Source organism: Callithrix jacchus, chromosome 8 (assembly GCF_049354715.1).
Source record: "Callithrix jacchus isolate 240 chromosome 8, calJac240_pri, whole genome shotgun sequence".
NCBI classification, from domain to species: domain Eukaryota; kingdom Metazoa; phylum Chordata; class Mammalia; order Primates; family Cebidae; genus Callithrix; species Callithrix jacchus.
The window spans coordinates 106,870,146-106,886,578 of record NC_133509.1 but is presented as its reverse complement, the minus strand read 5'-3'; the positions used below and the strand labels follow the sequence as shown (position 1 = coordinate 106,886,578).

Below are 16,433 nucleotides of genomic sequence, written 5' to 3'. Positions count from 1 at the left end.
AGAAATACTGGCCCTGATTGTCAGAAATCCCCTTCTCTCTCTCTGTAGTTCAATGATATAGAACTTTTACAACAACCCAAGAATCCCAGTCTATATGCACCAAAATCAATATTGACCTTCAAGAAAACCATATATATAATAGGAGTTGTAACACAGGTCATGTATTTTGATCCAGGAATTTTTTGCTGTTAATGACAAACCCTAAATAAGTAAATTTGCTGTTAATGACAAACCCTAAATCAGCAAATTATGGTACTTAGCCACTTAGAATATTATTCCCGCAATCAGAAATGATGAGTTTGTGTCGTTTGTAGGGACATGGATGAATCTGGAGAACATCATCCTCAGCAAACTGACACAAGAACAGAAAATGAAACACCGCATATTCTCACTCATAGGCGGGTGATGAAAAATGAGAACACATGGACACAGAAAGGGGAGTACTAAACACTGGGGTCTATTGGGGGGAAAAGGGGAGGGCCAGTGGGAGGGGGAGGAGGGGAGGGACAGCCTGGGGAGAAAAGCCAAATGTGGGTGAAGGGGAGAAGAAAAGAAAGCACACTGCCATGTGTGTACCTACGCAACTGTCTTGTATGCTCTGCTCATGTACCCCAAAACCTATAATCCAATAAAAAATTTAAAAAAAAAAAAAAAAGAATATTATTCCCCCTTTAAAACTAGATAATGATGACATATTATGGCACAGATTAGTGCTTAGGCTAGAGAAGCACAAAATCGCACATACCCATTAGCTTAACGTGTGATTACCCACTTGGTTCATGTGTTACGTGTGCTACTGATGCAAATTATAAGACTGGAAGGAACAGACCAAAATGTTAACTTTAGTCATATTTGCATGATAGGAATACGGGAAATTTTTTTCTCTATGCTTTGATCCTTTTGAAATTGAATTATTACTTTTTAAATGGAAAATAATTATTTCTGAACAGGAATGAAAAAAAGATAAATTGGCAGAAAGCTCAGCTTTACCCATACCTTACCATGTGAGCCGCAGAGTTAAAAATGTTTGTTTTCTTGCTTCAAGGTCTCCATGTGAAGAATGAGGCTATAATTATATAAAGCACATCTCTTATATGCAGTATTATAAAATATATGTTCTCCTAAATATATCTGATACTTTCTTATCATACCTTGGTTCACATAGCTCCCATCACCTGGAATCATTTTGTTGACTCTTTTCCACCGGGCCAACCCTTTCTTAAAAATACAATTCAGATCATTTCTCTTCAAATCTCTTCTTCCTCAATAAGCCTTCCTTGTCCTGTTTGTTCATTTGTTTGTTTTGAGACAGTCTCACTACATTGCACAGGTTGGTCTCGAACTCCTGGGCTCAAGGGATCCACCCACTTCAGCCTCCTCAGTAGCTGGGACTACAATTGCATGCTACCACACCCAGCTCTCACTCTAACTCTCTTAGGATTAATTTCAAACAGCTTTAAGATTTTATTTTACATAATTCAGTTTCTTCCCCAAAACCACAGGCTTTAGAACACAGCAAATCTAGATTCAAATCCTGATAGCACCACTTAATATTAGTTATTTATTCCTACTGATCTTCAGTTCCCTTATCTGTAATATAAGGTGAACACCACCAATCTAGCAAGCTACTCTGATGATTATGTGGTTCAATATATGTACAGCACTCACTGCAGTATCTGGTACATGGTAGGCGGCCAACCAAAGCTTATCTTCTGCCTGAATTCTGCATCACTCTTTGTCTCCCCAGTTGGACAGTAAAGTTGTCTAGGACAGAGACTGTGTGCTGTGCTACCTTTTAGACCCCCTCAGTGCTTTGTGAGAAGCAACAGCTCCATAAGTGCACCACATGTTGATTTAATCTTTGCAAAGAGCAGTAAGTTTCACACAGTGATAAGCTAGAAATTGTGGGTTGAGTTGCATCTGTCAAAAAGGTATTTTGTAGTCCTAACCCCTGGGACTTGTGTATGTAAGTTCATTTGGAAATGAGGGTCTTTACAGATGTAATTCATTAAGATGAGGTCATAATGGATTGGGGGTAGGAGGATGGAGGTCCAACTTCCACAACTGGTATCCTTATAAGGCCACGTAAAGACACAGAGGTAGACACATGAGGAAGGTGAGGTAGGACAAAGGTGAAGACCAGGGTGATGCTTGCCACCAAAAATCCTGCAACCACAAAAAGCCAGGAAGAGGCAAGAAAGAGGTCTTCCCTTAGCCTTTAAAGTGAGCATAGCCCAGCCATGCCTTGATTTCAGTTCTACCCTTCTGAACTGTGACAGGATAGATTCTTGTCGTCTTAAGCCACACAGTTTGTGGAGCTTTGTTATAGCACCTTAGGAAACTAATACAGAAATGTTCAAAAGTGTCATACTGACAGATACAAGCTACTTCCTGCTTTCTAAACTGAAGAGGTCTCTGGAGTCACAGGAAGTTTTCCTCCAGGTAAAGCTTCTTTTTGGGTCCATTGCATATTTCAAGGTATCTGCCTGGATTTATTTCCCTCTGTCTAGAGTTTTACATAACTAGGTTGTGGTGAATATCATTCTGTTGCTGTGGTGACTTTAGGCTCCAGTGTCACTCCCCCTCTACTTATCCTAGTGACTGGACATCCAGATGCCTAGACCAGATCCTGGCCATTAGCTTTGAATCCTCCGCTCTCATCTCTATCTAAAGCTAACCACAGGTTAATTCTACTTTTTAAATACACTGAAAGTTTTACTTTTCTTCACCTCTACCTAGACCACAAAGAAACTCAGGATATGTCTTTTCTAAAACATTTTAAGAGCAAACCAAGGCTATAAAAGATGGATCCATCTTCTTTCAAAGCCAATGCTCTGTGGTTCTACTTCTGGCAATGGCTAACTAGATGTTTTAGAATCACCCTCCTGCTGAGAGCAACTGGAAATACTAAAAACAGTTTGTTAAACATGTTTGAAAGCATTGGAAAGCAATCAAGACAGTAAGAATTTGTGAGGCCATGACCTGAAGAAAGAAAACTAAGAAGATGAGCCCAGCAACTGGAGCTGCCTGTTCCTCTCAAGAGCATTGTCAATTTCTTAAGCAAAAAGTATGACCAAGAAGTCAGGAGAGCTTCTGGCAGTGTCATGGAGTTTAAGGAAAAAAATTAGAGGTCAGAGTCCTCCAAAGAGGAGGGGCCTGAATGAACACCCAGGGTTCTGGTTGGAACCAGAAGGGTTCTCTACAAAGAGTAAAGGTCATCTAGAGACATATCTAGCCCTAACAAAAACTGAAGTCCAGCTACAAGTAGTCTTTGCGTCTAACTTGATTAAGGTAATCCACTCCTATTTTGACAGACATAAAAGAAAAAATACTTAAGTATTTTTAATATTTAAGTTCTCTCAGAAGTAACATAATATTCTCCTAGAGCCGAAAATGACTTCTTCAATATTATTTGTATAATGCTCAGAACTTAATAAAAATAAACAGAAATGCAAAAAGATTAAAAAGCATAGTAGAAACAGTCCAGCAAGTGATAAAGACTTTAAAGTATCAGATATAAACTTTGAAACAATTATGATTAATATGTTTACAAATTAAATGACAAAATAGAGAAGTTTAGCAGAAAACTTAAGAACTATAAAAAGAAATTAAATGAAAATTTTAGAACTTAAACATCAATAACTAAGATTACAAATTCAATGGGATGGCTTTAACCACAAATTAATATGTTGAAGAGAGAACTAGTGAACTGGAAGATAAGTCAATAGAAAATACGCAAGTTGAAACACAAAATGACAAAGGAATAAAAAATACAGAAAAGAGCATAAGAAACATATGAAATCTAGATGAAAAAATGTCGTAACATATGAACACAATCCCAAGAAGAGAGAAAAGAGAAAACTAGGCATAAACAATATCTGAAAAGTTAATGGTTAAGAATTTCCAAGCACTAATCAAATAAAAAGTCTTATTTATTCTCCTTAGAGCTTATAAAACAGAAAATCGCACACCTCATAAAGAAACTGCTAAAACCAAAGTGAAATAAATCTTAAAAGCAGCCAAAGGAAAAAACAGATTGCATTCAAAGGAGCAATAATAAAACTTTCAGCTAACTGCCCAAGAGAAACAATGAAAGCCAAGAGACAATGACAGTTACGAAAAATAAAGTAACGATAATATAGAATTCTAAATCTAGAAAAAACACCCCTCACAAAATGAAGATAAAACAAAGACTTTCTTTTTTTCTTTGAATCCGTGTATCACTCTGTTGCCCAGGCTGGAGTTAGGTGGCACAACCGTGACTCACTGCAGCCTTGACCTCCCAGGCTCAAGTGATTCTCCCACTTCTGTCTCCTGACTATTTGGGACTACAGGAATGCACCACCACATTCAGCTAATTTTTTTAAATTTTCTTTTTGTAGAGACGTTGTCTCCCTATGTTGCCCAGACTGGTCTCAAATTCTTGGGCTCAACTGATCCTCCTGCCTCGGCCTTCGAAGTGCTAGAATTACAGGCATAAGCCAACATGCCTGGCCCAAAGACATCTTAGACTAACAAAGACAGAAAATTTATCTTCAGCAGTCCTGCACTAAAGAAAATACTACAAAATATTTCAGATATAAGCACAGAGATGCAGAAAATAATAAAGAGCAATGGAAAAAAACCACTTTTGAGTAAACTTACATGACCATCATATTTAACAAACAGGACAAACATTTGATTTTAAAAAAAGAAAAAATCTTGTAGGGTTTTGAAAATAAAAAATATTCTCCCTAACCATATTCCAGGATGTCAGTCGCCATCTCCCTTTCAAGACAATTATTAGGTCGACCAGAACAGAAATCCAGTAAACTAACAATGAGATCATCCCAAATGTGAATCCTATCCCCTAAAGTTAGTTTCCTTTCAATGGATATTTGATTTCTTTCAAATCTTAGGATACTATTTACCAGAAAGATATCACTATTCTTTTGGAGTGGATGTCTGTATCTATCTATCTGTATCTATCTATCTATCTATCTATCTATCTATCTATCTATCTATCTATCTATGTCTTTGCATATTCTTTCCTTAAGTTTTTAGAATAGAGAATGCTGATTTTAATAAATGAGTCCATGTTCTGTTCTGATCTGTATTAGCAAACTAACAGAACTTTTAAAAGCCATCCTCCTATCCTCCAATAGTTTTAAAATATATTTATTTTTCTTTCACAGATACCTATTTGCTTTTAGTTTTTCTTGTTCAAAATCCTGCCAATAGGGAATTTACAGCCATTCAGGTTCTCCATAGCAAAAGAATACTGCAAAGGAGCGTGAGTAACAAGATGATCAACTGCTTGCCAAAATGAAAAGTCCTAGACTCCTTGAAATGAAATGAGAGGGAAAAATTGGAAAGATGAAATGAAGACTTAAACACACCAAAGGCTTTTCAAATTAGAAAGTTATACTCATTGAAATGCATCGTATTAAACCACACTGAGCTATTCCCCACACTAAAAATACCACCCCTTTCATCTGTGGACACCGATACCACTGGTCTGGGACTTGCCTGCCTGCCTGTCTCCTATCAACCAAGATAATGTGATGGGGAAGCTTTTCTTCCAGCAAGTCTAATCCTGGGGGAAAAGGAAAACAGAACAGTTTTTTCCTAAGGCAATAAAAAAGCTTCAAAACACTTAATGAAAGGATTCTTAAAATACAGACTGAACAATTAAATTAGTTACCCTGAACACTTTCTGAAGTTAGTCCTTGAGAATTTTGTATTTTATTTTATTTTTTTAAGAAAGAGTCTTACTCTGTCACCCAGGCTGGAGTGCAGTGGCACCATCTCGGCTCACATAGCCTCCACCTCCCAGGTTCAAGTGATTCTCCTGTCTCAGCCTCCTGACTAGCTAGGATCACAGATGCCTGCCAATATGCCTGGCTAATTTTTGTATTTTTAGTAGAGACAGCATTTTGCCATGTTGGCCAAGCTTATCTCGAACACCTGACCTCAGGTGATCTGCCTGCCTTGGCCTTCTAAAGTGCTGGGATTACATGTGTGAGCCACCACACCCGGCCAAGAATTTTATTTAATGTTTAAAAAAAAAAAAAGAGTGGAGGAAAAAAACAGGCCCTAAGTGCTCAAGAGCAAAAGCCATTTGTTTTTAACATTCTGACTTACCTATTTTCAAAGTTTTGGCTGGGTTCTTTTTTTTTTAAAGAAACTTAAAAATAAAGTGAAGGAGGCTATGAAATAATACAAATCATAAAATGTGGGTTTCTCAATTTTAGATTCTGAAAAACCTAGAATGTTAAACTAAAGAATGCTTTTGAGATCACCCTGCATAGCTAACCCCTCACTTCACAAACTAAAGAACCAGACTTAATAAAAGGTAGGAACAACTTGTGCATGGCCAGAGGTGAACTAGTGGGGCAGCCAGAATAAATACCCAGATATCCTGGTCCATTTCCAGACTCTTTCCCGGGCTCTCTCAATTTATCTGCATACAGCGAAGAGTGGAGCAGGCAATCCAGTTCTACAGGTATTTGCTTCAAAACTTCATCCCAGGAGACTTTCTGAGAACACACACACAGCCTAGGGAAAAGACTCCTTCTCATTGCTCCTCATTATTCTCAAATTCTCCTTACGACTTCTCAGCCACCAAATCCTGTTGCTTTAACCTCCTGAACATTGCTCAAACACACCCTCTCCTCTGTATTATCACTGCCACTGATTTGTACATCACTTTTCCTCACCTGGATTCCTGTAAAATCTCTAAACTGTCCTCCCCCTCCAATCCTACCACTTCCCCAACACTCTCCCCCTACACTGAACCGCTCCGCATTGCTCACCCATTGACGTCCACACTAAATCTTCTCCACACTGACGTCCCCACTTCAAATGCCATTCTCCACTTTGAACAAATGACTCCCCTACTTCAAACCTTTCAGGAAGAATTCCCTTATCAAGAAACACAAAGTCTCAATGGCTTCCCTTTGCTTGTGGGATAATACGTGCAGTCGTTAGGGTCTTATTGGTAAACAGATGATACACAGAGGACGATTTAAGGAAAATGTATTTTCAAAAGATCCAAGTTTAAAGAAGTTCCAGGGTGCGGGTAAATTATAAGGAAACACTCAGAAACCCCTGGCTAGTAGAAGCAGAGCTGTGTGGTGGTTGCTTTCCAAAACGGCCCACAAAGATACTCTGAATTCTGGATCCTGGTATTCACATCCTTGTGTAAATCCCTCCCCTTGGATGAGGGCTGGACCTAGTGACTTCTCACTACCAAAAGGGATGGGATAATATGTCCAAAATTAGTTATAAAACACTAGGACTCCTACCACTCACCTCCTCTCTCTGCCTGTTCTTGTTACTCTTATTAAACAAACAAAAAAAAGCCGCCATGTTGTAAGCTGCCCTACAGAGACACATGTAGTAAAGAACTAAGAATGGCCTCTGGCAAGCAGCCAATGAGGAACCAAGTCCACCATTCCAACAGCCCTTAAGGAACTGAATCCGGCCGATAGTCACGTAAGTGAGCTCGGGAGTAGACTTTTCCCCAGCTCAGACTTCAGACAAAACCACCATCCCAACCAACATCTTGATTACAGCCTCTTAAAAGACACTGTGCTGGATAACTCACCTAATCTGTACTTGGATTACCTACCCACAGGAACTGTGACATAATAAATATTTCTAATCCATTGAGTTTTGAGATAATTTGTTACACAGCAACAGGTGACAAATATAAACTGGAATCACCGCAAGGCCCAAAAGGATGAGTAGAGGAAGAAGATGTCAGGACACAGAAGAGGGAAGTAGTCTGCCTCGAGAGAATCAATAAACTTCAGTAGAGGGATATGGCCAGTGCAAGGTTTTGCAGAGTGAGACCCAGGAGAAGAAATTCTCTGACATTGCTCTTCTCCTTCCCTCCCATGTCTTTCCAGACGTCCACTAACCAAACCCAACCGAAACCCAGAGGTCACAGGAGCGCTGTAAATGTAGTCCTCACAGCTCAGCCTCTGGGACAGAGAGCAGCATGCAAAGGAGTTGAACATGGGTGTGGAGGCACAAAGGGAAGATACCTGTATAATCTCGAAACTCCTTGGCATGAAACGTAAGGTCTTTTGTGATCTGGCCCTAACCTACATATCTAGCTTGATTCCTCAACCTTTAATCATGGAAACCTAGCTCCATGATAACAACCACTTGAAGTCTCCAGTACTCAGTATATGACATCACAAATCTGCCCTTTTACATGCGCTAGTCCTGCCTCTTACACCTTCTCCCTCCTTCTCCATCTGGTTAATTCCTAGTCATCTTTCAAGAATTGAAACAAGTGCCAAATCCTCTGGATGTCTTCTATGACATCATCATCCCCTCTACTGGGATGGACTACATGACCCTTCCTCCTCCTCCCATGCTCCTTAGTTGCCTCTACCAACACTGTAACTGTCTAGTTCCCCATCTCTCCCCAGCTGGCCTGTGGGCTCATTTAGGGCTCAGTCTTCATCTTACATTCCTAGCATCTAACAGTGTCTGGCACACAAATGACACTCAATACATATTTCCTGATTAGACAGTTTCTAATCCTCATCATGCCTTAGTCACCAGGACCTCAACTGGTCCCCAGACTCTCAACTGTGCTGGCTTCTACCACTGCCTTCTATGAATTTCAAACCACGTCCTATCCCTAGCTTCCTCCATAGCACTGGATTCTTCCAGGCTAGATCTTTCCCTTCTTGTTGCATACCGCAGCCAAGGTAACTAAAATAGTGCTGCGTTTACTTTCCAGATGCATGCCTAAACCAACTACTGCCAAGGACCTCAAGGGCCCTAAGTCATTAGGGAGAGTGACTGTGGGGTATCACAGCAACACAAAGGCTAGACTCAAATCCCAGCAGAAATGAATGGGTGAAGGAAGCCATCAATGGCAAGGCTGTGTAACCAACCCTTTGATATACAAAAACGTTGACTTTCTTTGTCTTCCTCTAAAACTCCTGTTTCATCTATGACACTATATACTACTGGCAATGTACAGTGTTGCTACTTAAACACCGCTTCTGTTATGTATATAGCATGTAATTAGTACTACAAAATGATAATTTTATAAATATCTTAAATGTTATTAGCAAGCCAAAGAAACAGGTTGCCACCAAGAAGATGTCATCTTTCACTGTTGAATATTAAATCATTTATATTAGAGCTTTTTCTTCGAAACACTGACTTAATTGGGTTTTATCTCAATCCAATTTAGATTAACTACAACTATCTAAAATATTTACCCCAAAATTCAGAAGATCTTTAAATATGCATATAGTCTCACAACATTGTTTTGCTATTAGGGAAGTGTATTAACTTATGAAAGATCAAAAATTATAAAATGGAACTTTGAAATCATTGCAGAAAGGTATTTGCACATTTTTAGAGTAATTTCCTCCCTTTATTGAAGAGGAAATGAAGCCAAAGTATTATATTTTATTTATTAAGCTAATGATGGGTGCACAGAATTCATTTTTTAATGCTTCTTTTTACTTTACATGGACACTGAATGTATTCTTTTTGTGTTAGAAGTATCTCATAATTGAGAAGGAAGGAGGAAAGGAAAGAAGAAAATAGAAAATAAAACAAGTAGTAGAATCAGGAAAATTAAGTTCTCCACACAGAGCTGGGACCAGACAGGCAGAACCTCCAGCTCCCCACGTGACATCTTCCATGCCTCCCGACCCAAACAAATCAAATTACTAGTCTAGCTGGGGGAACTCTGTCAAGAGGCATTGTTACCACCACTCAAAGATCCAAACAAAATCAGAAAGCAACCAACTCTTACTCAAAAGCAATCTCAGTTATAAAAGAGGGTAAACATTTTAGAATACCTTTACCGCAGAAGCAAAAGCACCAAAGAGTAGAATGAAACTTCAGCATTAAAACTGTGAGACATTAATCGAAGTCAGCTTCCCCAGGAAAAGCATGAAAGCTAAAGATCTCCCACATATTATTTTCATTAATGTAATGTACCCCATGGCTACTCGGCTCCAACAATATGGTAGCAGTAGTCTATGGTTGATAACATGGCAGTCACATAGGGTGCTAGAAAGGCCACTGCCTGGGGTGGCCAGGCTCCCTGGACATTACCATGGCTTCCATGGGAAAGTGCTGAGACACCATAATCAACTTACTCGCCCTCTCTATACTTTTAGTTCTTTCATCTACAAAATAAGACTAGAAAATCTCTAAGGAAAAGCTACTAAAATCCCTATGACAAGAGCTTGGTTCTTCTATGTCTTGAGAGAGCCACAAATAATTGTGAAATCAAAAATCTAATTCAAAACACCAACTCTCTCATTACTTTGCAATATATACTATGCCTGGATATTGTAAAAGACTAAGTAGGCGCTTTTCACACTTAGCTGGGCGTCAAATTCTCCTGAGAACATCTTGAAACCCAGAATCCTAAGATCCAGCTCAGACCTATTAAATAGAAATACCTTGTGAAGAAGGTCCTTTGAGAATGAACTTTTTTATAAAGCACCCTAAATAATGTGATGTATAGCTAGGTTCAAATATCATCATTCTGTTGGACAATTCAGTAACTCAGGGTCCTAAGGATACAGGAATATCAAAAAGGTTAACAGGTCTGGGTGTCTTCCTGAATAATTAAGGTTTTCTTTTAAATAGATCTTTAATGTGACCAATACATTTTTCATACACACCTCCATTCCAAACTGTGAATATGAAGGATGAAAAACTAAATTAGAAAGTCTGCTCAAGTCAATAAATAAGTCATGCCTTGGGAAAGTACAACTTCTCACAGTTAATGACATGAAAACACGAAAAGGGAATGAGGAGTGTTCTGGAAAGTGTAGGCTTTAAACACCAACCCATCATCACTCGTACGTCAGGAGGTCACCATTCTAAACGTCATTTAAAAGTCACAACAACATTATGGACATGATCATCCGCTTATTACTTGAAAGTTTACCCAAAAGCTTCATTTCTCTAGATTTGGCTTTTTAAATGTCAGCAACTGCATCAACACAATGCAGTCCAAGCAAAAATTTCACACTGAAGGTGTCTGACAACAAGAGGAAAAAACACAGCAACCACAAATAAGAGAAAGAAAACAAAAATGAAAGCACCATTTTTTAAATGTAAATTTTAGTTGTGGGTGTCTAAGGAAAGGTTTGGGTTTATGGCTACAACTTTGAATAAATGATTACACAAAAGGACTTCTGTAGAAAATGCTTTGAATTACCATTGGCTTCAAAATCCAACCTTTACTGATGATACATTGAGGATAATATCCTACAGCAGGTAAGTCCTTGGTTGTAGCCAAAGGGCAGCCTACAGCATCAGGAGTAGAAAACGACATGAAAATCCCCTGGTTCAAGTACAACCATGGTTTAAGAAGTCAGGTTAACCAGGTTTAAAATGGTGTCAGGGCCTGAGCTCACACTGTGTAATAAGTGTGTCTTCTTTCTAATAGACTGAACCGACTCAATGTCCTTTTATGGTAATTAATTAATATAGCAAATAAACATTAATATAGCAAATAAAATATACTCTCTAAACAAGATTGTCACATGAAATACATAGTTTCACTACTAGTTGTCATTTCTCTAAAGAACTGCAGCAACTGACATGTTTGTTACTAAATTAAACCAGAAAAGAGTCCCTCACTACCACTCAAAAAGCAAAAACCAAGTTCTCATAAACCTGCAGGAAGTTTTCTTCCTGTAAACATAATACAGACATTCTAGTAGAAAGGTGGTTGGATTATATGACCTTTGCATTTCTTATTCTTTAATTATTCATGAATTTGCAATCCCCTGAAGCATATAAAAACATTTTTATTGTTTTCCTGTGTCTTAAAAAAAAACCCACTGTATAAATTTCCTCTAGACAACTTATATCCAGCATCAGCCTTTAGAAATTTTATAATTTATTTTCTCTCCGAGTTTCACTGTCACTACAAGACCTAAACATGTAAAGAAAAAGAGATACTCATCATGGACCACATTGTGGTCCAAGTAGGATATAAGATGCCTCACTCAATTTATCTAAATTGATCTTCACAATTACCTTCCTCACACATTTTTTTTTTTCCTTTTACTGATGAAAAAAATTGAGGCTCATGGAAGTTAAAGGGCTAACTTACAGTCACACTGCTAAAGAGTGGTCAAGTTGGAATTTTAACCTAAATCTCACTCCAAAGCCCATGCTCCTACCAGCCTGGCATGGGGCCTCCCAGTTTGAGGATGGGTTAAGAAAGAAACAACGACTCAATGTCTTTCTATTACTCTGTACGCTTCACTAATTGCTCAGCCCCATTAATCTATTTTTTTCTTCACTGCAATTTAACCAGCATCATTCTTAGAGATGGATTATCTAAGTATTCTCTTGCAAAGCAAAGAATTACAGAATTTTACACTTAAAGCAAGAATAATTTGAGAACTCTATTTTTACAAGGAAAAGAGAAAAATTCACCATATTGATCATCCAGGAATATCTATTTCCACATTGCCCACGTAAGTAATGTAGACTGCACACAGAGCCTCTCAGAATGCACAGAAGTGAGCAGAAACTCAAGTAGTTAGTGCAATAAATGAACATTAACTTATTTCCTTATTAACATACAATAGGTTAAATTTTCACAAACACGCAAACATTAAAAAGGTGTACAATAAGAAGCAATTATGTCCTCAAATTCAGCATGTACTAAAATAAACTTATGTGCCATATTTTCTTCCTTTAAAATGTATTCTTATTTCAAATAGCCCATTTCAAATTAATAGCACCAATGATTTTCATTCACCCAAGGTCAAAAACCCAGTCGCCTTTGACCCTCTACTTGCCCCCTATATTCATTGTTTCCAAGTCATTTTTAATCCAGACTTTTTAATTCCTCTTATTAGTTCCTCTCAATTCTGAAGGTGATTTCACAGGCTATATTAGTGTCTCTCCTTTCCCTCCTTCCCTTTCACACAGACACAGAAATCTCTCTCCGAGAGCCTCTGCTCTATCTTGACAACCATCATTCAATACACTGGGGCAAGATTCATAATCCCAAAGAGATGTTGATCTTACAACTCTTGGCACACACGTTTTTCATAATTAAATTGACTATATAACGTCTGGCTCCAGCCAGCCACTCTTCCCAAAATCCTACCTTCATTTGCTCCTTATAATGTATCCTGTGCCCAAGCTAACCAGTTCCCGTTGCTGTTATTTCCCCAGCTCTGTGCTCTGGCTGAAACATCTCATCACCTTGTATGTTCTTCCTCTCTGCTTTCCACATAAAGCAATCCTGCACACATTTTAAAACTGAGTTAAAAGACCACTCTTCCACAAGCCCATTCTCACCTCTGAGGCTGGGAGAAGAACTGGCCTCCTCCTCTAAAATTATATAACACTACTTGCATGTCTATTTGGGAAATTAACATTTAGACTCTGTAACAGTTACTTGTGTACATCCTATGTCTCCTACCAACTGTAAGCATCTCATACAAATATACCACGTTATCTCCCACAGCATTCAGCCCAGATTTCGTACATACTACGAGTCTGAAGAACTTTCAGTTCATACATCTTACACTAAGGACTTTCCACCAAAGGAGAATGTGCCTTCCCCATCTGCATAGCTTAGGCAACCTTTGGGTTTAGAGAAAACTAAATGGCATAATATTTTTCAAGTGTTAAATACCAAGTGCTCAAGTACGAACTTCATTGAATTTTAGAACTAGGAAACCAGAGGATGTGAGAAGAAAATATTCATTTATCAGTGAGGCAGTTTAAGCAGAAAACATTCGTCTTTTTGTCAACCCTACACAGAGCACAATAGTCTACAGGGGCAGCATGCACAGAGCGTGACCGGATGCCTTACTTTGCAGTAGACGATCATGTTGGGAGAACTCTCCTCTGGATCAGCAATCCCCAGTGCTCTTTGATCCCCGGATCCCTGAGCCATCCTGAGTGTCTTCACTCACACTGCAAAAATAAATGAATAGATCATTAAGTCACGAAGGAATTATAGAAAGAGGGCTTTGAAATGCAAATAATTAAGTAACTGTTGACAGACGCCATGAAAACAAAATATGACATGACATATTTTTTCAAATTTAGAGGATGATTGTAGCCTTACTATCCAAAAATATTCTAATCCCCAAACATGTTATTGATTTTCAGCTCAGAATCGCACACTCCAGGAGTAAATATACGGCAGTCTTAATCTCCTGAAAACACATGAAGCCAGTCATTTTGCTGTTGAGTTCACCTTGCCAAAGTTCATTTTCTGATTAATTCTGTGCATTAAAATATGAATATTTTATTAAGGAAATCAAAATCCAGACCACAAGGAGATACCACTTCATACCCATTAAGATAATTATAATTAAACAAAAAACCCTCAAGTAAGTATTGGCAAGGATATGGGGAAATCAGAATCCTCATACATTGCTGGTAGGAATGTAAAATGATACAGTCACTGTTGAAAACAGCCTCGTAGCTCCTCAAACAACATTGAACATAGAATTACCATATGATCTACCAATTCCACTCCTCAAAACATACATAAAATAACTGAAGGCACATATCAAATACTTGTGCAAAAATGTTCATAGCAGCACTATTCACAATAGCTAAAAGGTGGAAACAACCCAAATGTCCATCAGTGGATGACTTGATGAATGAAATGTGTATAGCCCTACGAGGGGGTATTACTCAGCCATAAAAAGGAATAAAGTACGGACACATGCTACAATGTGGATATATCTCGAAAACATGCTAAGTGAAAAAAGTGAAAACATGCTAAGGCTGAAAAAAGCCAGACACAAAACGTCACATGTTGAGTCTATTTGTAGGAAATAACCAGAATAGGTAAATCCACAGAGTCAGAAAACAGATTGGCAGTTGTGGTAGCTGCAGGGAGGATAGAATGGGTGACGGCTTAATGGATCCAGGGTCTCCTTCAGGGACCTCGAGGGAGGTGATGGCTGCAGAACACTGCAAAAGCATGAAATGCCACTGAATTAATTATACACTGTAAGATGGCTAATCTTATGTGAATTGTACCTCAATTAAGAAAAAAATATAGTTAATTTGGCCTTTTAAAAAAGCCTGAAAAGGTAACAGTGAGATAAGAACAAGCATATGGAATTTTTGAGTGAAGAAGGAAGTTCAATCCTTGATGTGACACTGTATTTGTTGTGTGACCTTGAGCAAGTGCAAGAATCTATTGGGTTTGTTAATTTCCTGTTAAAACAAACATATCGAATGCCTGCTATATGCTCTGAGTCATGCCAAGACACCTTCCTCTACATTGCTCTCAGCAGTAAAATGTTAATTCCACCAACTTCCTCACCGGTAAGAGTCCAATAAGCCGAGTGTGAGAGTAGAGTATAAAGCCATAAAAGTTCTACACAAATGTTATCCCTAATCTAAGAGGCTGCCTGGGTTATTTGCACAAAAGTCAGAAGCTTTTCATCAAAGAAACTCTTATAAATACCATACGTGACAGAAAAGGCCATTTCAGTTTAAAATAAAAACTTGGGAAAACATTTTATTATAAAATAAGTTGCTACCAAAGGTCATTCCATTAAAACAAATTTGGTTGGTGGAAAATGGGAGAGAGATAGGAATTTGTAATTTACTCTAAGAATTTAATTACCCAAAATATTCCATTTGAATCACACTACATACTTTCTTCACTATTTATGAATTACAATGTATCTTAAAATTAGATTACATAAAGAGGTAAAGAGCATCATTCTATAATAGTATCTCTAACCACTATAATATCAGGATTTCTATGAATATAGTGCTACATGGAAGTACTGATTATCATTCTGATTAATGGTTTTTAAAATTAAATGAACACCTCACTGTTTTATTTTTAAACTACTTAGTTGCCTACTCCTTTGCCTTAATACAGAATATGACAGAGCATGAAAAAAAAAATCGTATACTCATTTGTCCATGTAATAGAGACCTTTTGGGTTTCTGCTGCTTTATTTTTAAAAGGAACACTTCCACTTTAATGAGCATATTCTCTTCTGCCTAGAAAACTGTGTTATAATAACAACATTAGAAACGACCTAGAAACAAAGGTGTCAGGCCTCCCTCCGCCTATGCCCGGCCACCCCTCCCACCAACAGAAGCATTTCTATGTGTTAAAACAGGCTGATGCTCCAGAGTCCAGACTTGAAACTACAAAGTGAATGCAGACAGTGTCTGTGTTAAGAATTTTAGTAAGCCTCGTATTCAGTAGAAATGTTTCTATTTTTGGTTCCTCTATTAACTCATTTTGAAACTCAGACAAGCTATTTAGCTTTCCTGTGTCTGGAAAGAATCGTTTCTAAAATAATAATATAGCTACTTTCTAGTCCATATATCAACAATGTTAGAGAGAACTGGATGTGAAATCTACATAGGTAAAGATTTTCTAATCAAATTCATCGACTATAAGCTGGGGCTTGTGAAATTAAAAGACT

The 16,433-nt window shown here is 38.1% G+C and overlaps 1 protein-coding gene across 12 annotated transcripts in view; it reads right to left on the bottom strand.

Annotated features, from left to right (window-relative positions):
- The window catches only part of RGS6 (regulator of G protein signaling 6), a 635,569-nt gene that overhangs the window by 589,947 nt on the left and 29,189 nt on the right, over positions 1-16,433 (bottom strand). For all 12 annotated transcript variants that reach the window (XM_035260909.3, XM_035260914.3, XM_009006271.5 and 9 more), the window contains exon 2: positions 13,829-13,932. In XM_035260909.3, coding sequence (XP_035116800.1) covers positions 13,829-13,912 — 84 coding nt within the window. In that variant the 5' untranslated portion in view covers positions 13,913-13,932. The remainder of the gene's footprint in view (positions 1-13,828; positions 13,933-16,433) is intronic.